This window comes from Hypanus sabinus, chromosome 2 (genome assembly GCF_030144855.1).
Source record: "Hypanus sabinus isolate sHypSab1 chromosome 2, sHypSab1.hap1, whole genome shotgun sequence".
Taxonomy (NCBI): Eukaryota; Metazoa; Chordata; class Chondrichthyes; order Myliobatiformes; family Dasyatidae; genus Hypanus; species Hypanus sabinus.
In genome coordinates, this window is record NC_082707.1 from 175,910,399 (window position 1) to 175,937,786 (window position 27,388).

The 27,388-nt window shown below is 40.9% G+C and overlaps 1 protein-coding gene across 2 annotated transcripts in view; it reads left to right on the top strand.

Moving 5' to 3' along the window:
• prkcha (protein kinase C, eta, a) overlaps nucleotides 1-27,388 on the top strand; it is a 221,016-nt gene that overhangs the window by 91,094 nt on the left and 102,534 nt on the right. For both annotated transcript variants that reach the window (XM_059959974.1, XM_059959981.1), the window contains exon 3: nucleotides 24,343-24,517. In XM_059959974.1, the coding sequence (XP_059815957.1) occupies nucleotides 24,343-24,517 (175 nt within the window). The remainder of the gene's footprint in view (nucleotides 1-24,342; nucleotides 24,518-27,388) is intronic.

Here is a 27,388-nt window from a genome sequence, read left to right on the forward strand (position 1 = left end):
CTGTATGTCCTACCTCAGTCTTATCTGGATCCAAGCGTCTCAGGAATAACGAGCCAAGGATGGTGGAAAGTTTAGTTTCGAAGCCAGGTCCTGCCCCATATCCAGAGTTGCTGTATGACAGTGTGAAGCAAGATCACAGACCGTCAACCATGTCTGGGAACTCAGGCTGACACATTTCTCCCTGGCGTCCGAGATGATAGAGATAGGGTCTGTAATCGCCATCTGCATCAATCAAGAATGAGATCAAATTTGGGTGATGAGATAAAGGAATAATTTAAAGGTTTCCCTGCCTTAACATAAAGCAAGGTTATCCTGCGTTTTAATAATCCATTCAAAAAAACTGATTAAAAAACAATTATCGGAACTTTAATTTTTTTCCTTTTATTCAGTATCTTGCCGGAGTTACCTCAGACCATGAGCATTATATAACTTTTCAGGTATGGAACTGATTATATAGTAAATCTCATTGTAATAAATATATATTCTTACATGAGCTGGAGTTTGTCCTAAGCATCTTTCAGCACAGACTAAATGACTGCACAGAAACAGACCACATGGCCCATCTAATCAATGATAATCTCATTATGCTCCACCTGAGCTGTTTCCTGCAGTCCAACGTAATCAGCGAATTCTTTGTACTTTTCTTCCTCCAGTATTTCCCCTTAAGCACATCTGTGCTGTGCCCTCAACATATCACTGTGGCAGTCATTTCCAGAGCTTAACTATTTTCTGAATAAAGAATTTAATCTGAATTCCCCATTGAATATATTATGCAGTCGCAAACAGAATTTGGTGAGGATTATTGTTGGCACTCTGTCCACAAAATGTTAGCCAGGCATCCACACCCTGACATACTGTCACTTTGGACATACCTGAGGCAAATAAATCACAAGGCCAGGCTATATGCCCTGCCCTAAATATTATTTCAGCAAGATCTGTCTTGGGCCCAGCATGTAAGTGTAATTACAAAGAAATTTGCAAAGATACAGCATGGCATCTAAAACTTTAACAAACTACCATAGATGTGTGGTGGAGAGTATAATTGACTGGTTGCATCTCACCCTGGTATGGAAACAGCAATGCCCTTGAATGGAAAATCCTACGAAAGTAGTGGATCTGGCCCCGTCCATGACAGATAAAGCCTTCCCCACCATTGAGCACATCTACAAAGAGCGTTGTCGCAGGAAAGCAGCATCCATCATCAGAAACCCCCATCATCCAGGCCACGTTTTCTTCTCACTGCTGCCACCAAGAAGAAGGTACAAGAACCTCATGATTCTCACTACCAGGTTGAGGAACAGTCTTTACCCCCTCAGTCATCAGGGTCTTGAATCAGTGGGGAAAACTCTATTTGCCTCATCGCTGAACTGTTCCCACAACCTATGGAGTCACTTTCAAGGACTCTCCATCTTATGTTCTTGATATTTATTGCTTGTTTATTTATTATTATTATTATTATTTCTTTCTTTTTGTATTTGCACAGTTTGTTATTTTTTGCACACTAATTGTCCACCCCATTGGTGTGGTCTTACATTGATTCTATTTTGGTTATTTGGATTTATTGAGCATGCCCACAAGAACATGAATCTCAGGGGACATATATGTACTTTGATAATAAACTTACTTGAACTTTTCATGATCTTTTAAAATGTATGACCCTCCCAAAATTGTGATATTTCACATAATGCATATAAAAATTAGCACTGTGGACAGTATTCTGATGTACACCACTCATGACTTCCAACTCATCAAAATCAGTAGCTGGAAATTAAAGTCCAATGAACAGACATGTTGAGGTCACTGTGCTCACTGACCTGCTTTGTCGTCAAAAGATGCTCAATGTTAAGATGGAGTCCTGCAATGCTTTAGTATCCATATATGAGTGAGGTATGGTGGTTGTTATGTGTACCCTAACCCACTGTGAGGAAGCTCACCATACATGTGGCCCAGGAAAAGTTCTTCAAGAGGATTGCTAAATCAAAGCTTCCAAGGAAATGATTGCCCACAATATGGATCAGTTTAGTTCTACAGATCTAATTTGTTAACATCCAATAAACCAATCATTGGCATGCCATTGTTTTTTTAGAATTAGCTTTCTTAAAGGCATGGGAACAGTCAATGTAGTTGTGCAAAAAGCTGGTTAATACTATACCTAAACTAGACTGTAAGTCTCTTGCTGGAGAAGCATGAAAATGTAGATTAGTTAATCTTATGTATTTATAGCAATGCACACAAAATGCTTATGTATTTATATTTAGTTTTTATCGCATTCTTTATTCTTATTGTGTATTTTATGTATCTGGAGTACAGTAACAATCATTTTGTTCTGCTTTACACTTGTGAACTGCAGAATGACAAATAATCTTGAACCTTGAAAAATAAACTGTAGGAGTTTTGTCTTTCGATAAAATGTCGCCAAGATGACCAAGCTCTTTTACTGTTTGGCTTTGACATTCTTAAAAGTTAATTGCAGATGAGTATTTTCAAATTCTATCACTCCATCTGTAGATAAGAGCACAGCTTAGTGCAGTAACAGCATTGCTTCTTAACAGAGTAATCTTGCTTGTTCCTCCACAACGTGCAATGATGTTGCACAGTTTCCTTTTTAGAACCCCTCTCTAGTCTACAACAACCCCCTTCCCCCCCACAAACTTCCTGACTCTTGAGGTCATTTGGACTTGACTTTGCTGCAACACTAGAACTGCAAACAATTGTGTTGCATACATTACAGAGAAAAATTTGTATAGTTTCTAACCATTGGTGGTAATAGTTTGGCGGTTTGTGTATCAGCCATGCGATCTGCCCCACCATTTTAATACATACATTGTCAAGATGTGTAAAGGGCCTCAGCTTACTTTTTCGCACAGCCTAAATTACAATGCACAAATTGAACGGTTGGTCAACTTCAGTACCATGGCCAGATGGTATTAGCATGTATACTAATGTAGCCAGGAAATTCACAAAATGCTGGAGGAACTCAATGACTCAGGCAGCATCCATGGAAATGAACAGTTGAACTTTTGGCCAGAGGCTCTTCTTCAGGACCGGAAAGGAAGGGGTTAGACACTAGAGTAAAAATGTAGCTTGTAATTGAATATACCTCTCATGAATGTCTTATAAATTCTATATTGGAAGTTTTGCAAGCCATTGCTCACAATGCCAAATGTCCCTAGGCCCATATTGTTTCTCAATGTGATTCAGGAACAGGTGTCTCAACCACTAGTGTCTAAATTAACCAACTCATTGGCTGGATGGCAAGATTGGAATCCAGTCCTGCAATCTCAGTCTTCCAGCTTTGAAAATCTGACCCGTTTTTCCAGTTCTGCTGAACAGTCTTCACCTTGAGAAGTTCGCTCGGTTTTTCATTCCAGAGGTGCTGCCTGACCTATTAAGTGTTTTCAATATTTCAGTTTTAAGTTCTTTGTTTTTTTTGTGTTTGATTTTTATCATTGAGAGTGCCAGCTACTTGCAAGTCGCTGGACAATTGTTAATTTGTGGCCCAGGCTGAATATGCATAAGCTGCTAACTTTAAGTTTCCAAATGGAAAACATAAATATACAGATAGAAGTAGCTAATTACTGGTACAATTTAATGTGTATTGAGAATTGCAGGATTTGCTTTTCTTTTGAAAGGGAAGCAACATAACTAATTGTAACTTTAAAAATTGTGTGTGTTCTGTTGTCAGATTTTGATACTTTACTGTACCAGTCTCTGCTGTTAGGTAAATGTTGTCTAACTTCAGAGAAAGAACTTCTGCTGAAAGCTCTATCCTTGATGCATGCTTTAAAGGTCAACTTGCATACATTAGCAAGTCAACATTTAAAGTAAATAACTTCTTCCTCACACCACCCCCACCCTGAGCCTATCCAGTTCCCAAAACAGCCATGACACATGGCAACAGGATCCCAAACCCAAAGCTGACTACTTCCATCATTCATATCCCGTACCCACTAGCCTTCTCCTCTGTCCTCCTGTTGTATTATCAATTTGCTGATTTGATCCAAACTCAACAGGCTCCAGACATTTGGGTGTGTAACATCTGTCCTATTGCACTGACCTTGTATATATTTGAATATTGGAATATTTATTCCATGCACAAGACCAACATCAGCCCCTCTGTGCATTGTGTGGTTGAAGATAAAGTAACTTTGAACTTTAAACATTAACATACTTATATGTTACCATGTGACACCTTAAGATACATCTTCCTGCAGGTATTAAGCAAAATAAGAAACCCAAGAGAATTTCTGAAACACTGTACATGAACAGTCAAAGGCTAATGAACAACCAGTATGCAAGACAAACTGTCCAAATAAAAATAATATGGAGAATTTGAGTTGTAAAGAGGGTCTGTAAGTGATGGAATCAGTTCATTGTAGTGGTATATGAAATTATCCACACTAGTTCAGGAGCCCGATGGTTGCAGGGTAATAACTGGTCTTGAACCTGGTAGTGTGGGACTCGAGGTTTCTGTATCTCCTGCCCGATGGTAGTAGTGAGAAAAGAGCATGAGCTGGATGGTGGGAGTCTTTGATAGTGTATACTGTTTCCTTCTGCCAGTTTTCAACGTAAATGTATTCAAAGCCACAGAAGAATTTCTGAGGTAGTCAGCCTGTGCTTCACCTTGGCCTTTCCACCTGTCTGAACTTTCTGCTCTTTACTCTTTCCAGTTGTAAACAACCCACCACCCTCCTGCACATCATCCTGTTACGTGCTTAAGGGAAGACTCGGATCTAACCTTACCAGAGGCAGAAAAAGCTAATAGGAAATTAAAGATAAATATTTGAAATTGTGAGAAGTTTTGATGCTGTGACAGTCTTGGAATTGGTTTAATGTTGAAAAGCTTGTCTTGTATACCCTGCCTACAGATTTGATCATTACACAACACGAGTGAATCTGCAGATGCTGGAAATAAAATAAAAAACACAACATGCTGGCAGAACTCAGCAGGCCAGACATCATCTATGGGAGGAGGTAATAACGACGTTTCGGGCCGAAACCCTTCATCAGGAGTGAAGTACCCGAAATGTCGTTATTACCTCCTCCCATAGATGCTGTCTGGCCTGCTGAGTTCTGCCAGCATGTTGTGTTTTTCATTTGATCATTACACAGTTCATTGAGACAATTTCATGGGGTAAAAGAATAACAATACAGATAAAATGTAACACCTCCAGGGACAGTGCAGTGCAGATGAGCAATATGGTGCAAGGTCTTAACGAGGCAGATGGCAAGGTCAAGTGTCCGGTTAAAAGTTTTATAATAGTAGAATACAAACTGTCCTTGCACCTGGTAATGTGTGCTTTCAGGCTCTTGTATCTTTTGCCTGATGCAAGTGAGTATGTCTGGGGTGGGTGGGGAATTTGATTAAGCTGGCTGCCTTACCAATACAATGAGAACAATAAACAGAGGCTGGTTTCTGTGATGTGCTGAAAGTGGCCACAGCTCTGTAATTTCTTGTGGTCACATGCAGAGCAGATTCTATACTAAGCTGTCATAAGACCATAAAATATAGGAACAAAATGAGCCCATTTGGCCCTTCGAGTCTTCCCCACCATTCCATCATGCCTGATTTATTATCCCTCTCAATCCTTATTCTCCTACCTTCTTCCTGAAATGTTTGAAGCTCTCACTCAATCCTGGAGCATCTGGACAGCAAAGATGCATGCATCAAGATGCTCTTCGTTGACTACTGAATGCTAACATTGCATTTCAGATTCAGATTCAGTTTATTGTCATTTAGAAACCACAAATGCAATGCAGTTAAAAAATGAGACAACGTTCCTCCAGAATGATATCACAAAAGCACATAACAAAACAGACCACACCAGAAAATCCATGTAACGTTTGGCAATCCCCAATCCAGAGTATGGAGAGGCTGCTGCGTATTAATATCGCGATACCGTCTTAGCGCATTCCCCAGAATGGAGCTCCAAATCCACCAGACAAACAAGACCAAAAACTAAAGCTACAAGACCTGCACAAAACCACATAGTTACAACACATAGTTACAACAGTGCAAACAATAGCATAATTGATAAAAAAAAACAGACTATGGGCACTGTAAAAATAGTCCAAGATGTTAAAGGACTGTAAGTTCAGAAGAAATCACCACAGTTTCCACAAGTCCCCAGGGTCCCGACAGACTCGCCATCCCACGCCGGCGGCAGGAAGGAGTACCCCCGCTATGGACTTCCAAGGCACCACCCGACTCAGCCTCGTAGACGCAGCACACAATGGAAACTCCGTCGAAACCAGCCTCGCAGACGCAGCACACAATGGAAACTCCGTCGAAACCAGCCTCGCAGACGCAGCACACACTGAAAGCGACCCGAGTCAGTTGAACTTCCGAGCCGACGACCATCCCCTCCGGCACAGCTTCTCCGAGCACCATCCTGTGCCGAGCGTATTAAGACGGCCCCGCCAACAGCCGTCGGCAATGCGACCCTGAGGACTGGAGGTCTGTTCTTCCCAGCAGAGTCCTGGACTTCACAGCAGCAGCAGCAACGAAGAAGGTCTTCTTGGAATTTCCTGATGTTTCTCCGTGCTCCCACATCCGTTTTCAATTGATTATGATTGCGCACGGCACCCCACTTCACAAATAACAGATGATCAGTTCCGGAGTGGCCGCTGCAAGCTGCATCGCACTGCCATCTTGGTTCATAATTTTCCATCCTTACCACTGACTCATCTGCAAGTTAACCTTTAGGGAGTCTGCATGAGGACTGCTAAGTCCCTTTACACCTCAGATTTCTGAACTTCTTTCCCGTTTAGAAAATACGCCTGTATTTCTAACTCTACACCTCTGTCCTACCAAAGTGCTACACTTCCCTGCACTTGATGCCAAAAGAAGCGGTCTTAACGCTCACCCTTGTGGAACATCATTAGTCACCAGCAGACAACCAGGAAAGGCTCACCCTTTGCCTGCAGCCGATCAGCCAATCTTCTGTCCATGCTGGTATCTTTACTGTAATACTGTACCAGGGGCTCTGATCTTGATCAGCAGTCTTATTTGTGGCATCTTGTGAAATGCCTTCTGAAAATTCAGGTAAATAACATCCACTGACTCTCTTTTGTCTATCCTCTCTGTCATGTCTTCAAACAATTTCAATAGATTGGTCAAGCAAGATCTCATCTTAAGAAAGAAAACCATGTTGACTTTGGTCTATTCTAACATGTGCCTTGAAGTATGCTGAAATGTTATCATTAGTGATAGAATCCATAATCAGGCCAACTGATCTGATTATGGTTCGAGTCCATTATTAACCGGCCTATAATTTCCTTTCCTTTGCCTCCCTCTGTTCTTAAAGAGCAGAGTGACATTTGCAATTTTCCTGTCCTCTAGAACCATTCCAGAATCTAGTGATTCTTGAAAGATCATTACTAATGCCTCCATAATCTCTTCAGCTACCTCTTTCAGAACCCTGGGGTGTAGACCATCTGAACCAGGCGATTTAGCTACCTTCAGACCTTTCAGCTTCCCTTGCATCTTTTCCTTAGTCACTTCTGCCTCCTGACACTCCTGAATTTCTGGCATACTGTTGGTCTCTTCTACAGTGAAGACATATTTATCCACCATTTCTTTGTCCCCCGTTACTAATATCATTTTCCAGCAGTCTGATGTCTACTCTTGCCTCTCTTTTACTCTTTATATATTGTATCTGACAAAACAAACTTCTGGAATCCTCTTTTATATTACTGGTTGGCTTATCTTCATATTTCATCTTTTTCTTCTTATTGCTATTTAGTTGCCTTCTGTGTTTTTAAAAGCATCCCACTCCTTTTACTTCACTCTAATTTTTGTTATATTATATGCCCTCTCTTTTTCTTTTATGCTGTCTTTGACTTTCCTTGTCAGCTACGGTTGCCTCTTGTTCAGTCAGAGTACTCCTTCTTTGGGGTGTATCTATCCAATATCTTCCAAATTGTTCCTAGAAACTCCAGCCATTGCTGTTCTGCCGTCATCCCTGCTGGTGTCCCCTTCCAATCAACTTTGGCCTGCTCCTCTGTCATGCCTCTGAAATTCCTTTTACTCCACGGTAATACTGATACATCTGACTTTAGCTTCTTCCGTTCATACTGCAGGATGAATTCGGTTGCATTATGATCATTACCTCCTAAGGGCTTCTTTATGCTTCCTTATCAAATCTGGTTTATTACACATAGGATGCTCTCCATGGTGCATGAATAAAAATTGTTAATGTTAATAAGGACATACTGAATTTCTTTAGCCTCTTGAGGAAGTAGAGTCATCAGTGAGCTTTCTTGCCTGGAGCATCTACGTGGTCGTTGCCGGTACTCCTAGGAATCTGAAGCTCTGGCCCTCTTGACCCGAACACCATTGATGTAAACAAGAGCATGTACACCTCCCCCCTTCCTGAAGTCAATAACCATCTCTTTTGTTTTGCTGACATTGAGGGCAAGATTATTGTCAGATTTATTCAAGTTCCCACAAGATATCAATGAAAATGAAAAAGTACAGCGAACATTTACAAGGATGTTACTGGGACTTAAGGACCTGAGTGATAGAAAAGAAGAATAGGTTAGGACTTTTTTTACCCCTGGAGTGTAAGAGAATAAAGGGAGATTTGACAGAGGTGAGGGGTAAATGCAAGAAGGTATTTTCCACTGAAGTTGGGTGAGACCAGAACTAGAGATCATAGGTTAAGGGTGAAAAGTGAAATGTTTAAAGGGAACATGAGAAAGAACTTCTTCAATCAGAGGGTGCTTAGAGTATGGAACAAGCTGCTAGTGGAAGTGGTGGATGCAGATAAAATTGCAACATTTAAGAGAAGCTTGGATTGGTACATGGATGGGAAAGGTATGGTGGGCTGTGGTCCAGGTGCGGGTCGCTGCGACTAAGCAATAATAGTTTGGCATGGACGGGACGTGCTGAGGGGCTTGTTTCTGTGCTGTAGTAGTCTATGACTCTGAAGGGGACTGCAAATGACCAAACAATCTTATCAAACCTATCTCCTTCAGGCTCTTTTCTAGATGAATAGTTCTCCTGTTACTGTGCAAGGGCACCTGGCAAATGCCCATTAGTGTTGCACATGATAATAAGAATTAACATGATGTAGAGGTGCTCAGGCCATTATTCTTTTTACTGTCCTGAGCCTGTTTTGGATATAAATGATGGAGGAAAATTTGTGGTAAATCTCAATTTTCGTAACAATGGAAGTTAATTTGCATCACCATGGTGAGCTAACTTGAGTTACTATACTGAATTATTATCTCATTTTATACATTATCTCTCAGATTCAGTTTGTTCTTGATTCAATGCTCAGCTCATACCAAGAATAAAGCTCAGCTAATATCAAGTCTAAACGTCAGTTCAGGTTTCTGATATACTTCTTTAACTGTCCTGAGCCTGTTTTGCATGAAAATGATGCAATATATCTGTTTCAGGTTGCTGTTACTGTCTGAGCATTCAAACCTTCATATACACCTTTATTCACTAATTATCTAATTGATTTCATTAATTAAGATACATAGATTGGACTATAAAAAAATTCAAATCAGGATATATTTTATATTCCAGAGAGATTAATTGAGTTTAATTAAATATATATGTTCCTCTGTAAGTTAGTTGCAGTCTCTATACCACTGATGGTGCACAAAATTAAGTAGCAACAGAATCTCACCGCTGTCTATAAGGAATCTGTACATTCTCCTCGTGACTGCGTGAGTTTCTTCCCACAGACCAAAGATGTATTGGTTGGTAGGTTAATTGGTCATTATAAATTGTCCCATGATTTGGCTCAGATTTAAATCGGGCGATTGATGGGCGACGTGGCTGGAAGGGCCTATTCTGTGCTATATCTCAATAAATAAGTAAGTAAATGAAAGCACCAGACTCGAGATTCTACCATCCGCTGATTCCAGCCATGTGGCAGCCGTATTCCGTGACATGGAAAGTCATGTACACTTAAATGCAAGAACTGTAGACCCGGCAGTTTCAGGTTACAGATTAATCAGGTTGCTGTCTGTAGGGATTGCTCCCTTTTCAAGTTGCTGAGAATCTGACAGTGAGTGTAAATGTCAAACCCGTGGCATGTTGATTGAAAGCAACATGAGGGATGCTTCTTGCCCTACTGATGTGTACAGTAACAATTTTCTGCTTTGGTCAAGAAAAAGGAATAAGTTGGCAGATGTCACTTGAGCTGCTGAATATCTCCAAAGCTAATTTAACAGGCGAGTGAGCCCCAGGAAAATTAATTGCTGTTCTTTATACTGATGCTGATTCCAACAAGAATGTGCCTCCAGCTCATTATAAACTGTCACCAGCTGGCTGCCAGAAGACAGGAAGGGAACCTTTCTCTGCGATTCTGTGCCACTAATTCGAATATTTACCAGAGGCTCGCAGAATAAGCTAGTAAAGGGTATAATTTGAGGAGTGGAGCTGGTTTTCATTTCTGTGGACACTGATTAACAATTTGGAGTCAATAAATTAAACAAGAAAACACATATTAGCTTTTCATTCAGCTGTGGAGACATTATTCTACTGGTTACTAAAAGTGCTTTTGCCTTCGCATAATCCTTTCCAACTGGATTAATATCTTCATACCCAAACAAAGGTAATACAATACATGCAATCATTTCTACAATGCAGCAATGGGGTTGAATCCAATAGCCAGCGTTTAACAAGACAGTGTTTCTTCAATTATTGCTTGAGTCCAATCTAATTAATAGGTCTTAAATCTAATCCTTCTGACATTCATCCTCATGTTGTAATGTGAGCATGCCATTTTTATATCCTTTTATAATTTAAATGTTGGAATTTTCCAGTTTCTTTGCTGCTCTTTAGGCACTAAAAGTAATTAAGACTCTTTGCATCTCCTTGCACAGACCTGAGCAAATAAAGGAAACCATTAATGTTAGAAACCTGTAATTGGAGAGCTCGAAGGGTCCCTATCAGCCTTCTCCAGGCATAAACCTTCAAAATATCACTAAGAACAGCAGTCTTCATTTATGGCCTTGTGTGAACTAACTTTCCCCGTGTGGTCCTGGGCCCAGCACCTAAGTGCAATTACACAGTGCCTCTACTTCCATCGAAGTTTGTGAAGATTCGGCATGCCATCTACAACTTTGACAAACCTCTACAGATGTGTGGTGGAGAGTATATTGACTGGCTGCATCATGGCCTGGTATAGAGAACACCAATACCCTTGAATAGAAAATCCTACAAAAAGTAGTGGATACAGCCCAGTCCGTCATGGAAAAACCCCTCCCCACCATTCAGCACTTCTACAAGGACTGTTGCAGGAAGCAGCATCCATCAGCAAGGACCCCAGCACCCAGGTAACGCTCTCTTCTCACTGCTGCCATCATGAAGATGGTAGGAGAGCCTCAGAACCCACATCACCAGGTTGAGGGACAGTTATTACCCCTCAACCATCAGGTTCTTTAACCAGTGATTGTAACCTCACTCAACATCACTCGCCCTGTCACTGAAATGATCCCACAACCTATGGACTCACTTTCTACGACTCTTCACCTCATGTTCTTGATATTTATTGCCTTTTTTCCCTTTTGTATTTGCACAGTTTGTTGTCTTTTGCACGTTGTCCATTCTGTAGAGTGCGGTCTTTCATTGTTTCTGTTATGGTCCTTGGATTTACTGTGTACGCCGACAAGAAAACAAATCTCAGGGTTGTATATGGTGACAGATGTTTACTTCGAATTTTGGTCCCCCTGACCTGTTCAGTGGTACAAAATGTTAACTGCCTCAATGAACACTTACTTGTTCTACTTAGTTATAAAGTGCCAGAAAAAGGCAATGGCAAACCACTTTTGTAGAAAAATTTGCCAAGAACAATCATGGTGATGAGAACACGATTGCCTACTCCATTTGACATGACAAATAATGAAGATGATGAGTTACGAAGTCAAGACAAAGTGTGTAGATATCATGTAATACATGAAATTCTTTTTGTGTTAACTAGAACAGAAGATTCAGTACCAGTCCAAGTGTTTGCCAAGAGCTGGCAGGGAATTGGCAGATTAAGGGTACAAGAACACCAATTGAGTTCAGTGACACCTTGCTGAATGAGTGCTTGTTCTCACTGCGGTTAAAACAGGGCCTGAACTGTGAATGATGACATTATCTGGATGAAACTTTTAAATTCAGGATTTACAGAATGCGAAGATTCACACTGATGCTGCGTAGGCTTTTTATTTTGACTCATTTCTAGTGGTTCCAATGTTAGTAAGGAGCTCCTGCTTTACAGCTGGCAGAGTTCCTGTTGCTGCTGGTGCCCGTGTATCTTAAAAGCTTGCCTGGCCAATCACACCATAACATAGTTGTTTTAAGAAGCTTTCAAAAAACTCCACCACCCTTTATGGGTTTGGCCTCCATTAAATGCTAGAGCAAGAGAAGGATTATCATTGGAAACAGTGTTGTATCCTTCCACTCTTCCCAGATGTAGATGATTGGATCACAGGCTTTTCTCTAACATAATCGCAGTCCCACCAGTTTTTTACACCAATTTCACTACCTTCTGATTCTGTGCAAATCAGTGATGCCATGGGTGGGGAAATATGGGATGGGGAAACTGTGAGAGAAGTACATTTTTAACTGCTTCACTTCCTGAAATGGCCTTCCCCATTCATTGAATCTGCATCCATCACCCTAGGCATGCCCTCTTCTCAATACTGCCATCAGGAAGGAGGTACAGGAGCCTGAAGATGCTCACTCAACATTTTCAGAACAGGTCAATGACCCCATGAACACTATCTTACTATTCCTATTTTGTACTCTTTATTTATTTTTTATTGGAACTGGTCATATTGTTTTATGTCTTGCATTGCACGGCTGACAGAAAACAACACATTTCACATCATATGTCAGTGACTATAAATCTGACTCTCATTCTGGGAAACTAGCGGCCTGAAATGATTTTCGTAATTTTCAACTTTGAGTTGGTTGGCAAAACGAGCCGCATGCCAGCTTTTTAAATCCTACTCAGAAAAGAATTTCTTTGTATTTTGACTTGATGGAGTTGATCGATATGAGGACTGAATTACTGGATGTTCAAAAGGGTAAATTACTGGGTAGATTTCTGGGTAAATTAAAATTAATTGGGACTTTTATCCCATCTTCAATAGGTTCAATAGGTACATTTAATGTCAGGGAAATGTATACAATATACATCCTGAAATTCTTTTCCTTTGCAAACAACCATGAAAACAGCAACAAGGCAATGACCTCCCCCTCTGCCCCACCAGCAAAAAAGCATCGGTGCTCTCCTCCGAGCACTCAAGCATGCAGTAAATCTGATCCCATCCGCCCATTATAAACCTATCATCCCAACACAGAATTCAGCTGATTATAAATAATTACTGGATTATCATCGTCATATTTTTCCTAAAAGAACTTTCATTAATCAATGTCTATGTTAAATTTGCCTTTGAGTAATCCAATGAACAGAATTTAAAGTACTTTACGTTTCTAGATTTATCTGTTCTGTACAGTTTGCTGTCATAGCCAGAGATGTTTTCCCTGGGTGGAAATGGAAAATTACAAGCGAGTATAATTTTAAGGTGATTAGAGAAAAATATAAAGAGGGATATCAGAAGTAGGTTCTTTACACAGAGAGTGGTGGGTGTGTGGAATGACCTGCCAGGGCTGGTGGTAGATGCAGATATAATAGGGATATTGAAGAAACTCTCAGACAGGCAAATGGACGATAGAAAAATGGAGGGCTATGTAGGAGAGAGGGGTTACATTGATCTTAGAGTAGGTTAAAAGAGCAGCCCAACATTGAGGGCTGAAGGGCCTGTACTGTGCTGTACTGTTCTATGTTCACTGTACTGTGTATGTATTTAACACTGAGGATCCCTCTTGGTCAACTGTAAAGTTAATTTCTCTACAGTTTCCCATAACTGGAGACTACTGAAGTTGGGAACTTGGTCGTGTACTTTTGGTTTGAACAGTTCTGAAATCATAAATATTCTTTGGCTAGGACACATGGGAAGACCAATCTGCCTGCAAGGATCTTCTCTGATCACAGTGACTGAAACTCTGCAAAATCTTCAAGCTGCTCAAGTTCAAGCAAAGTCATCCCTGATTGGCACTGCTGACTATGCCAAAACTAACTTCTCTATATTCACAGTTTGTCAGTCACGGTTGGATATTTTAGGTGTTAGATATATGAATACTTAATGAACTTTTAATATGTTATCTATCCTGATGTGTTAGGTCTTGGAGAATGAATGTGTCCTGTAGGTGACACTTCTGCATAGTGTTTACTACCTCTGGCCACTGTTCTCATCTGTGTAGGGATGTGGGTGCGGCAGTTAAAATAAGAGAAGTGTCCTCATGCGATTCAAAACAGAGGATCTGAAAGAATTTAGTCCATTCCCTAGGGCACTTGGGAGAACCAACCTTGAACTAATAATCAAAGCTTTGCCAGTACTTTTACAGATCAAGCAAGAATGAGGAAAAAAATTGTTTGTAAATGATTCCTAATTGCAGATTATTAAAATTCCTTCCAGTTTTACTGTTTTAAATTCTTTCCTGTTGTTGAGAATGCTGTCAACAAAATGTGCAGATGGTACTAAAACTTTTTTAGTAAATGAGTGTAAAAGCTCACTAAATCAGAGATTTCATTCCTCAAATTCATTACACACTAGGGTTTTTTGGGCTTTGTGAATCGTACATTGCACAGGAGTAGGCCCAAGCCCAGTGAAGGTAAATAAATAGAGAAGGGGCCAGCACAACTGGCCAATAGTGTTCTCGTACTTTCTTCTTCTACTGATCTGGTATTGCCAATTGCACATAGAAAATGGGTGTTTAAAATCAGGATGATTTTTTAAGTGGTGAAAAGAAAAAGAAAATAAATTCACTGATTGAAAGATTCTGAAGACTTGGAAAATTTGGAAAATATGGCAGGTACTGTGGGTAGTCAGATAGAGATCTTTAAGAGTAACATCAATCCATTATAACCTTCTTCTCTAACATGAAGATAATAAGTGTATTCACAAACAAGAGAACGTCTGAAGATGCTGGAAATCCAAGCAACTCACACAAAATGCTGGAGGAACTCAGCAGGCCAGGCAGCATCTATGGAAAAGAGTACAGTCAAAATTTTGTGCTGAGATGGTGTATGATAATAAATGTATGGATGTATGACATATCATTCTAAGACATGTTATGTTTCTTTTAAGGCAAAGTGTAATTTGAACTTGTTTTTGTGCACATATTAAGATGAACTTGGCTTTTAACCTTTTGCTGAATGTTTCTGTGCTGGGGAATGAATGTACTTCATGGTTGGTGGGCTTCTTTGTCTGGGATAGTGTTGAGCTCAGATCCATGGAAATTGCCTAGCACTTTTGTGATACAAGTGTTGCTCACCACTTAGTAATCCATGCATCAACGTTGTCTAGCTCTCATTGCATGCAGGCATGGGCTGCTGTAAACATAGAAGCATAGAAAATAGGTGCAGGAGTAGGCCATTCAGCCCTTCGAGCCTGCACCGCCATTCAGTATGATCATGGCTGATCATCCAACTCAGAACCCTGTACCTGCTTTCTCTCCATACCCCCCGATCCCTTTAGCCACAAGGGCCATATCTAACTTCCTCTTAAATGTAGCCAATGAACCGGCCTCAACTGTTTTCTGTGGCGGAGAATTCCACAGATTCAGCACCCTCTGTGTGAAGAAGTTTTTCCTCATCTCGGTCCTAAAAGGCTTCCCCTTTATCCTTAAACTGTGACCCCTCGTTCTGGATTTCCCCAACATCGGAAACAATCTTCCTGCATCTAGCCTGTCCAATCCCTTTAGAATTTTATACGTTTCAATAAGATCCCCCCTCAATCTTCTAAATTCCAGTGAGTATAAGCCTAGTCGATCCTGTCTTTCTTCAAATGAAAGTTCTGCCACCCCAGGAAACAATCTGCTGAACCTTCTCTGTACTCCCTCTATGGCAAGAATGTCTTTCCTCAGATTAGGGGACCAAAACTGCACACAATACTCTAGGTGCAGTCTCACCAAGGCCTTGTACAACTGCAGTAGAACCTCCCTGCTCCTGTACTCAAATCCTTATGCTATGAATGCCAACATACCATTTGCCTTTTTCACCGCCTGCTGTACCTGCATGCCCACCTTCAATGACTGGTGTACAACGACACCCAGGTCTCGTTGCACCTCCACTTTTCCTAATTGGCCACCATTCAGATAATAATCTGTTTTTCTGTTCTTGCAACCAAAGTGGATAACCTCACATTTGTCCACATTAAATTGTATCTGCCATGAATTCGCCCACTCACCTAACCTATCCAAGTGACCCTGCATCCTCCTCACAGCTAATACCGCCACCCAGCTTCGTGTCATCCGCAAACTTGGAGATGCTACATTTAATTCCCTCGTCTAAATCATTAATATATATTGTAAACAAATGGGGTCCCAGCACTGAGCCTTGCGGTACCCACTAGTCACTGTCTGCCATTCTGAAAAGGTCCCGTTTACTCCCACTCTGCTTCCTGTTTGCCAACCAATTCTCTATCCACATCAATACCATACCCCCAATAGCATGTGCTTTAAGTTTGCACACTAATCTCCTGTGTGGGACCTTGTCAAAAGCCTTTTGAAAATCTAAATATACCACATCCACTGGCTCTCCCCTATCCACTCTACTAGTTACATCTTCAAAAAATTCTATAAGATTCATCAGACATGATTTTCCTTTCACAAATCCATGCTGACTTTGTCCGATGATTTCACCTCTTTCCAAATGTGCTGTTATCACATCTTTGATAACTGACTCTAGCATTTTCCCCACCACTGATGTCAGACTCACCGGTCTATAATTCCCAGGTTTTTCTCTCCCTCCTTTTTTAAAAAGTGGGGTTACATTAGCCACCCTCCAATCCTCAGGAACTAATCCAGAATCTAAGGAGTTTTGAAAAATTATCACTAATGCATCCACTATTTCTTGGGCTACTTCCTTAAGCACTCTGGGATGCAGACCATCTGGCCCTAGGGATTTATCTGCCTTTAATCCCTTCAATTTACCTAACACCACTTCTCCACTAACATGTATTTCCCTCAGTTCCTCCATGTCACGAGACCCTCGGTCCCTGACTATTTCCGGAAGACTATTTATGCCCTCCTTAGTGAAGACAGAACCAAAGTAGTTATTCAATTGGACTGCCATGTCTTTGTTCCCTATGATCAATTCACCTGTTTCTGACTGTAAGGGACCTACATTTGTCTTGACCAATCTTCTTCTTTTCACATATCTATAAAAGCTTTTACAGTCAGTTTTTATGTTCCCTGACAGCTTTCTCTCATAAACTTTTTTCTCTTTCGTAATTAAGCCCTTTGTCCTCCTCTGCTGGTCTCTGAATTTCTCCCAGTCCTCAGGTGTGCCGCTTTTTTTTTGCTAATTTATATGTTTCTTCTTTGGACTTGATACTATCCCTAATTTCCCTTGTCAGCCACGAGTGCACTACCTTCCCTGGTTTATTCTTTTGCCAAACTGGGATGAACAATTGTCGTCATTCATCCATGTGATCTTTAAATTCTTGTATTTGCTGAGAGGTTGCGAATGGAACATTGTTCAATTACCCACAATCGACCCTGCCTTTTATCTTACAATCTTATCACTAATAAAGCAGTTGATGATGTTGGATCTTGACACTGCCCTGATGAATTCTTGCAATGGTGTCCCTCTGGTGGAATCATTGACTTCTGTGAGCCACAGCCATCTTTCTTTGGTTGGGCAGTTTTCTCTTTAAAGCCCGTTGTATTCACTTCTAACTGTGCACAAAGTTGTGGCATGTAATCAAATACTGCTTTGATGTCAAAGACAGACACTCTCATCTCACCTTCAGAATGCATCTCTTTGTTCCATGTTTGGTCCAGGCTAAGTGGCCTTGGTGGAAGCCAAACTGAGTGTTGGTGAGGGGGTAACTGGTGACTAAGTACTGCTTGATAGTAATTCAAGAGGAGGATCTCAGCAAGTCAGACAGCATTTATGGAAAAGAGTAAATGTCAATGTTTCAGGCCGAGACCCTTCTTCATGTCCAAAGTGTACTCTTTTCCACAGATGCTGCCTGGCCTGCTGAGTTCCTCCAGAATTTTGTGTGCGTTGCTTTGGATTTCCAGCAACTGCAGACATTCTTGTGTTTGTATTGCTTGGTAGTATTGTTGACAACAGCTTCTAGCAATTTGCTCTCGTTTGGAAGTCAACAGTTTGGGCAGCATGGTGGCATAGTGGTTACCACAAGGCTTTACAATGCCAACAAACCGGGTTCAATTCCCGCCACTTTCTGTAAGGAATTTGTATGTTCTGTCCATACAAACCTATAAATAAATAAATGAATTGAGTTGATTTGTCCAGGTTTTGTGTGATAAGGACATTCCCAGGCCACTTTCCACATTTCTGGACAGTTTGCAACTATTTGCAGCTAGCTCCGGAATGCAGATCTTCAGTGCGACAGCTGGGATGATACTTGCTCCTGTAACTTCTTCTCTATCTAGTGCTCTTGTTCATTTCTTGATATCATGAATCAACTGGAGAGTAGCTCATATCAGCTGCGGTTCTAAGGATGAAGATGTGTGAGATGGGCCATGCATTTGGCACTTCTGTCTGAGCCTGGTTCTGAATGCTTCAGTTTTTTTCTTTACCACATACTTGCCTGACCTGCCATTGTTCTTGTAGCCTCTGTCTTTTGTTAGCTGTTCCATTGTCTGTTCCGTAGGACTGCAGAGCAATGATCTGATCAAAATTTACACTTAATATCCTTTGAATTAAGATGTACTTGGCAGAACTGCCTCAAATACTGTCATTTCCATGTGGAACGCAACTCCAGTCTGGGCAGACTATTTGAAAAATGAACTACTCCTAGTGGGAACGTGATTCACTGTTAAATTGTTGAGAGAAGACTCATCTTGAAACCTAAAGTAGCAGCAAGTAATTTCCTTGATAATCAGGAGAGTAAAGTAGCTATTGCAGTGAGTCTGTAATACTTAAGTATCTATACAAATTCAGTTTACTCTTTGTAAGATTTTTGTGGTTATGCTTGTAAAGGCTTGTATCTGTTGCAGTGTAAATGTGCTGTGGCTATATTAGTATCAGTAATTATTCAGCACTGAGTGCACAGGATGACTCAGTTTTTTTAAATTCAGCTTACTTACAAATGGGATAGAGCAGCAGTGTGAGCTGGAATGACCAAGGAAAATGCTCACTGAAAATGCTCATCCGCAAATATTGCTGATCCTGTGTTTAAATGTAAGATACAAGGCTCAATTGATTCTAAACGTCTTCAATTGAAATGACTCTTGCTTGCTCTTCTGCTAAGAACCCCACTTGCAGAGCTAGTATGCTGCTATCCCACTTCATATGAAATGCATCTTCACAACAATTTTATTATATATACTGAAATCCTGTACACTAGAACTCAGTGTGTCACCTAGCCAAGTACAGCATTGACACTGGCACTTATTCAGCAAGGTAACAGCTAGCTCAGATAAACAGGTAACTGCAACCTGGCTAGTTAGCATTCTTTAATTTTAACTGTGTGATCGATGGAGCCATTAAATGATACGACTTCGCCAGATGATTATTTGGTTGACAGCAGAACCTTGCAGCTCCAGACCACACGAGCAGAGAGAAGGGAAGCTGTGCTTGACATCATAGGAACGTTTGACCAAATGTGGTGCAAGGAACCCCTGAAGAACTCAAGGTCAATAGAAGTCAAATACAAGGTGACTATTGGGACACCAGTCATCGAATTCCAAGCCACTTATAGTCATGCCTTCAGCCCAGGCATTTCCAATTGCTTCTCTATTGAGCTTCTTTCACAAGTTTGCCGACAGTGATCAGCGTCATTCACAACTCCAGTTGTGCCAGCTCACAGTAAGATCTGTATAACATGACAGTTTGATCTGGCAGGCAGCAGCATCTCCTGCTCCGTCTAAATGCCAAACAGTATCCATTTTGAACAAAGCAATCAATTCCCATGATCTTCATTTTGCAGCTGTTGTCAGTCCCCTGGAATTAACGCAAAAGTCAATTTTTGTGTCATCTGAAGATTTACTAATTAGTCCATTTATATTTTTTTTCATCCAAGTCATACCACAAACACGGTGAATTCCTGTGGTGCATTTTTTAGATGACACTCATTGCATTTATCCTGTGCCTATGGTGTGACTTGAGCTTTCTATTACCTGCCATTTTAATTCATCATGCTATTCCCACTCTGACCTCTCCGTTTATAGATTACTACACCTGGGCTTGAAACATTCAGCTTTTTTTTAATCCACGGAACATCCTTGCCCAATGAAGGTTTCCAGCATTCACTGGGCATAGCGGTCTGTCCTGGGATTAAAGGCCTGTTTGTGTGCGTGTGTGCGAAGGAGGAACTGGGGCCTGTTTTTACTGTTGTTTTTTGTTGCCTGTTAGACCAGAAGATATAGGAGTAGAATTAGGCCATTTGGCCCATCGAGTCCGTTCTGCCACGATCCATTTCCCTCCCAATCTCCTACCCCACCCCCACCTCGTATCCCTTCATGCCCTGACCAATAATGAATCTATCAACCTGTTCTGTTCTCTATTGTTCTGCCAAGCATTGTGGGCATGCTGTGTTGGTGCTGGAATCTGTGGCAAAACTTGCAGGCTGCCATCAGCACACCCTCAGGTGTGTTGGCTGTTAACACAAACGGTGCATTCCACTGTATGTTTCAATATGCACGTGACTAATAAACTTGAAACTTGAACCTTGATTCTAGCATTCTTTGCTTTGACCTCAGATTTCCAGCATCTGCCTTTTGTTTACTTTCATTAACCGTTGACATGAACAGCAATATCCACATTCTCTGGGAATGAGTGAGTGAATAATTAAATTCAGCCCCAAGAAAATTAACTTGATGAATTTCATAACTACCCTGAAGAATTTCCTTGAATTACATGCTGATACCGTGTGCTGAAACTTAAGCTTCCAATCACCTGATACAGAGATTAGAATGGTGCCTTTAAATTAGTAAGAGCAACAATATTTACTTGCCGCGTCCAAGGATCAAACTATGAGGAAAGACAAGAAAAACTAGATTCAAGTTGCCAGAGGAGGGATATTGAGCAAAATCCTGAAGGCACAGAAGATTAAAAGTTAGAAAACAGATAGGAGCACTGATTCAAAGCTGAAAATGGTTTGAAATCTAATTACAAAAGTGTGATCAGCACTTGTGATCTCATACACGCACACACCCCTTCAAAAATGCTTCCCAAAATCAGAAGGTAATATGAAACTAGGTGTGACAATCTTTCTTCCCGTATTGAAACCACTGGTGTTCTCTCCATAAACTGCTGCCTGTCTCTTTAATTGCTATGTTTTGTATTTAACTCATTGACATTTATTTAAATCATTTAGTAGTCGCCAGACTGTGCCTTGACTGAGTGTCATGCTAGTTGGTCAAACTGAGGGATAAAGAGTTCAGCGTTTGCTCAGAAAACTTGGTTAGCAATCATACTGTTAGTAAAAGCATCAAGGAAAGCAAACACAGAAGAGTGAGAGCAAAAGAGAAAGATACAATAAATATCGATGTGCAATGACTTGGTGTTAGAATTCATGGACATGCTCAGCGCTCCACTGAAAGGTGTTTTCAAGTTCCACTATACTGGGGAATTCCTTTGTACTTGCAGTTGGCCTTCTCTGTTGCAGATCTTACTGCTTAGGAAGAGTACGCTGGTGCCCCACAGTGGGTCCCAAATGCATTTGCAGAAATATTTTTCTTCCTTGAAAGCTAAGAGTTAATTTCAAAATTTGTGCTGCATGATAGCATATCACTACATCACTGATCTCCCTAACTAAGGTGAAATTATCTGGGGAAATGGGTTTCCTTCAGTCTTACATTGCTTTGCATTTGGAGAGCATCAAAAATGAATTTAGAGAGATTTCAGTGTTACCCAGAAAGTCTGTCAGCATCTTTAAAGGAAAAAGAAATTATTTTTGGAGCATTTTTTTTTTAGAATTTAACTGACCAAAAATGCTAACTTCTCTTTCAGCAGATGCTGACTGAACAACTTTGTGTTTTACAAATTTCATGTTCTGCTTTTAAAGATGTAAAAATAAATTGATGGTCCATAGATGAACTGCTATGACTCAAATGACCTTTGTGTGGAGATCACACATTTTAGGGTGTTGTTGTCACCGAATATTTTTTCAAAACATGAATGCTATATGTTTACCATCTTCATTCTAACAACTTCTTCCCCAGCTCAAAAACTCTTTGCCAGTTTAAATTGTCCCGTAACATTATGCAGGCACTAAGCTTGAAAAGGTGATCAGAAGAGGGAAAGTACAGAGCATTTTGGAGAAGTTGTTCAATCCTTAACTCCTCAAGGTCACCGTCATCAGAATCACCTACTATCAGATTCAAGTGCATCAGGAATTATCTCGTACTGTCAACCTTGAAGAACTCTCTACAAAAAGCTACCACAGCTGACTTTGTTGGAATACTAACCAGGCACCCCACAGTTTAAAAGCAAAATAGGTAGGAAAAGGGAGGAAGCTCTGAAAAGAGAATACGGTGAGGTAGGTAGAAAGCTGAAAAGCAGGAACTCCAAGGTAGTAATTTCTGGATTGTTGTCTGTACCACAAACTAGTAAGGGTAAGAATAGGATGACTTGGCAGATGAATGCATCGGTGAGGAATTGGTGCAGGGGGCAGGGTTTCAGATTTCTGAGTCATTGGGAAAGGTATGACTGTACAAAAAGGATGGGTTACACCTGAACCCAAGGGGGCCAATATTCTCGTAGGCAGGTTTGCTAGAGCTGTTGGGGAGGGATTAAACTAATCTGGCAGTTGGTGATGGGTAAACTGAGGATGAAGCTGTGGGCATACAAGTAGATGCAGTGTGTAGTGAGACTGTCAGGTAGGACAGGCAGATGATAGGGCAAAGCTTCAGTCAGTGCAATGAGCTGAAGTATAACATGGGAGCAAAATCGAAAAGGGTGATACAGAATAAGGTAGATACGTCGCAGCTGAAAGAAGATCATAGTTGGGAGCTTGACATCCAAGGATACATGTTGTATTGAAAGGACAGGCAGGTAGGCAGAGGGGGTGATGTGGCTCTGTTGATGAAAAAAATGACATCAAATCCTTAGAAAGTGGTGATCTTGGATCGGAAGATGCAGCATGCTTGTGGGTAGAGTTATGAAACTGCAAGGATAAAAAGTCCCTGATGGAGGTCTTATACAGGCCTTTAAATAGTAGCCAGGATGTGAGATACAAATTACAATGGGAGATGAAAAGGCACATAAAAAGGGCAATGTTATGGAGTCATGTAGGATTTCAATATGCAGGTAGATTGGGAAAATCAGGCCGGTGCTGGATCCCAAGAGAGAGAATTTGTAGAATGCCTAAGGGATGGCTTAGGAGACAATGATCATAATGGGATTGCTGTCTCCTGCAGATTGGGAGGGAGAAGATAAAATCAGATGTATCAGTATTAGAGTGGAGGAAAGGGAATTACAGAGCCATGGGAGAGGAGCTGTTCAAAGTTAATTGGAAGAGGACACTAACAGGGCTGACAGCAGAACAACAATGGCAGGAGCTTCTGCAGGCAATTCGGAAAGTGCAGGATAGATAAAGGGAGGATGAGGCAGCTGTGGCTGACAAGGGGAGTCAAAGACAGCATAAAAGGAAAAGAGAGAGCATTTGATATAGCAAAAGTACTGGCCTGCTGTGTTCCACCAGCATTTTGTGTGTGTGTTTTTTTGTTGGTTCGGATGTGGGCCTTAGTAGCATCTTAGACCAATATTATTGCCCATCCCTAATTGTCCTTGAGCAGTGATGTTGATCTGCCTTCTTAGTCATAGTGATAGAGCAGTACAATACAGAAACAGGCCCTTTGGCCCATCTAGTCTGTGCCAAACTGTTATTCTGCCTAGATCCATCAACCCACACCTGGACCATAGCCACCCCCCCCCCCCATAACCCTCCCATCCATGTACTTACCCAAATTACTCTTAAATGTTGAAATCAAACTTACACCCACCACATTATTTTCTTGAATTGCTTCACCTTTGATAGAATTTCTCCCACCGTGTTTTAGTGAAACCAGTTTGCCGGATTTAGACTCAGCAAAGATGAAGGAGGTGCAATCAAATTCCAAGGAGGCATGGTGAGATACCCAAAAGAAAAGCTGTCCTTTTTGGTGGACGAGGTGGCAGGTTTGAGCAATTTTGAGGCAAATAATTCCAAGGTGTGCCGGATGACCTCAGTAGCAGATCTGATTAAAGGCTGTTTCTTTGACACAAGCAAGTGGGGCACTGCTGACCAAAATTTTGTTCTTGATTTGGGGTGTTTAGTGATCATTATTTTATAATGTCTCTTTCTTAGACCCTGAGGAACAAGTGAAAAACAATGCATCTGAGAGGGCATTCAAGGAACGCATGGTTTCCAGGAAACGGCAAGGTGCGATGCGGCGAAAGATTCACCAGGTCAACAACCATAAGTTCATGGCCACTTACCTGCGACAGCCCACATACTGCTCTCACTGCAGGGAATTCATCTGGTAGGAAGTTTAAGCTGCTTGTGTTGAAGATGTCACGTCTTTTACTTAGCTATTAAGAATGGCACATCTGCCAGGAACTGTGACCTTTTCTGGTACCTTTTTTTCCACATTAAAATGAATATTTAAGAAATCTGCTTTTATATTTTCATAAGACTATAAGGCCATGAGACATAGGAGCAGAGTTAGGCCGTTCAATCATGGTTCATTTATTAACTAAAATGAGTGAATTTAGATTTTGAAAGATTTCCTAAACTAATTCAGTAAAAAGCAGCCTATTTGACCAACCTGAGTACTATATCTAAAAGTAGGAGAGAGAGAAACTGCATATGCAGAAGATTGTTTTAATTCATTTTCAGCATCTGGGTGGCATTAACTGTCTACCCCGCAAGTGAAACATGTCTGCTTAAAGAACTGGGGAAAAGAACCATACAAAATGCTTTAAATGGTACAATAAATATTAAGAGTTATATTAGGGAAAAGTTATATTGGTATTGGAGTTGGTTAAAATGTTGGCACAACACTGTGGGCTGTCGGGCCTGTACTGTGCTATAATGATCCATGACAAAATGCAACTATACTAGTGCAACTCCTTTATGCTCTTTGTTGCAAGGAGAGTCCTGCCATTGAAGCATATTAAGACCATAAGACGTAGAAGCAGAATCAGGCCATTTGGCTCAAGGAGTCTGCTCTGCCATTCAATCACAGCTGAACCATTTTTCCTCTCCTCATCTCCCTCCCCGTCCCTCTCCTAGTAACCTTTGATGCCGTGGTCAACCAAGAGCCTATCAATCTCCACCTTAAATATACACCCAACGACCTGGTCTCCACAGCTGCCTGTGATAACAAATTCCACAAATTCACCACCCTCTAGCTGAAGAAATTTCTCTGCATCTCGGTTTTAAATGGACCCCTCTATCCTGAGGCTGTGCCCTCTTGTCCTAGACTCCTCCATCATAGGAAACGTCCTTTCCATATCTACTCTGTCTAGGCCTTTCAACGTTCAAAAGGTTTCAATAAGATTCTCCCTCATCCCTCTAAATTCCTGTGAATACAGACCCAGAGTCATCAAATGTTTCTCATATGATAACCCTTTCATTGCAGAATCATCCTTGTGAACCTCCTCTGAACCCTCTCTAATGCCAAGGTGAGGCCTCACCAGAGCCTTATAAAGCTTCGTCATCACATTCCTACTCTTATATTCTGGACCTCTTGAAGTGAATACTGACACTGCATTTACCTTCCTTTTGGTGTTCTGCGCAAGGACTCCCAAATCCTTTTGCATCTCAGATTTTTGGATCTTCTCCCCATTTAGAAAATAGTCTGCTCATTTATTTCTTCTACTAATATGCATGATCATATATTTTCCAACATTGCTTTCATTTGCCACTCTCTTGCCCATTCTCCTAATCTGTCTAAGTCCTTCTGCAGCTTTCCTGTTTCCTCCACACTACCTGCCCCTTCACCAGTCTTTGTATCTTCTGCAAACTTGGCAACAAAGCCATCTGTTCCATCATCTAAATTGTTTATATACAGCATCAAAAGAAGCTGTCCCAACACCAACCCCTGCGGAACACCACTACTCACTGGCAGCCAACCAGAAAAGGTTCCTTTCATTTCTGCATGCCAACCCCTACCAATCAGCCAATGCTCTAACCATGCTAATAACTTTCCAGTAATACCATGGGCTTTTAACTTGGTAAGCAGCCTCATGTGTGGCACCTTGTCAGAGGCCTTCTGAAAGTACAAATATACAACATCCACTGCATCACCTTTATCTATCCTACTTGTAATCTCCTCAATGAATTCCAATAGATTCGTCAGGCAAGATTTTCCCTAAAGGAAACCATATTGACTTTGCCCTTCCTTATCCTGTGTCACCCAAGTACTCCATCACCTCATCCTTAACAATTGACTCCAACATCTTCCCAACCACTGAGGTTAGGCTGACTGGTCTATAATTTCCTTTCTGCTGCCTCCCTCCCTTCTTAAAGAGTGACATTTGCAATTTTCCAGTCTTTCAGAACTATACCAGAGTCCATTGATTTTTGAAAGATCATTACTAATTCCATCACAATCTCTACCGCTACCTCTTTCATTACTAATCGATCATTACTAATTTTGAAAGATCATTACTAATACCTCCACAATCCTCTTTCAGAATCCTAGGGTGCAGTTCATCAGGTCCGGGTGATAATGCTCCTTTAGATCTTTAAGTTTTTAGAGCACCTTCTCACTTGTAATAACAACTGTACTCACTTCTTTTCCCTCACATCCTTCAACATCTGGCACATTGCTAGTGTCTTCTGCAGTGAAGACTGACGCAAAATACTCATTTAGTTCATCTGCCGTTTCCTTGTCTCCCATTATCCTTCCTCCAGCCTCGTTTTCTAGCGGTCCTATATTCACTCTCATCTCTCTTGTTTTTTTTTTAATATATTTGAAAAAGCCTTTTCTATCCACCTTGATATTGTTTGCTAGCTTGCTTTCATATTTCATCTTTTCCCTCCTAATGATTCTTTTAGTTGGTTTCTGTAGGTTTTTAAACGTTTCCCAATCCTCTATCTTCCCACTAATTTTTGCTTTGTTTTATGCCCTCTCTTTTGCTTTTACATTAGCTTTAACTTCCCTTGTTAGTCATGGTTGTACTATTTTGCCATTTGATTATTTTATGTTTTTGGAATATATCTATCCTGCACTTTCCTCATTTTTCCCAGAAGCTCAAGCCATTGCTGCTCTGCTGTCATCTCTGCTAGCATCTCATTCCAATTTTCTTTGGCCAACTCTTCCCTCATACCACTGTAATTTCCTTTACTCCACTGAAACACTACTACATCCCAAGCAAATTTCAAGTGGAATTCAATCATATTGTGA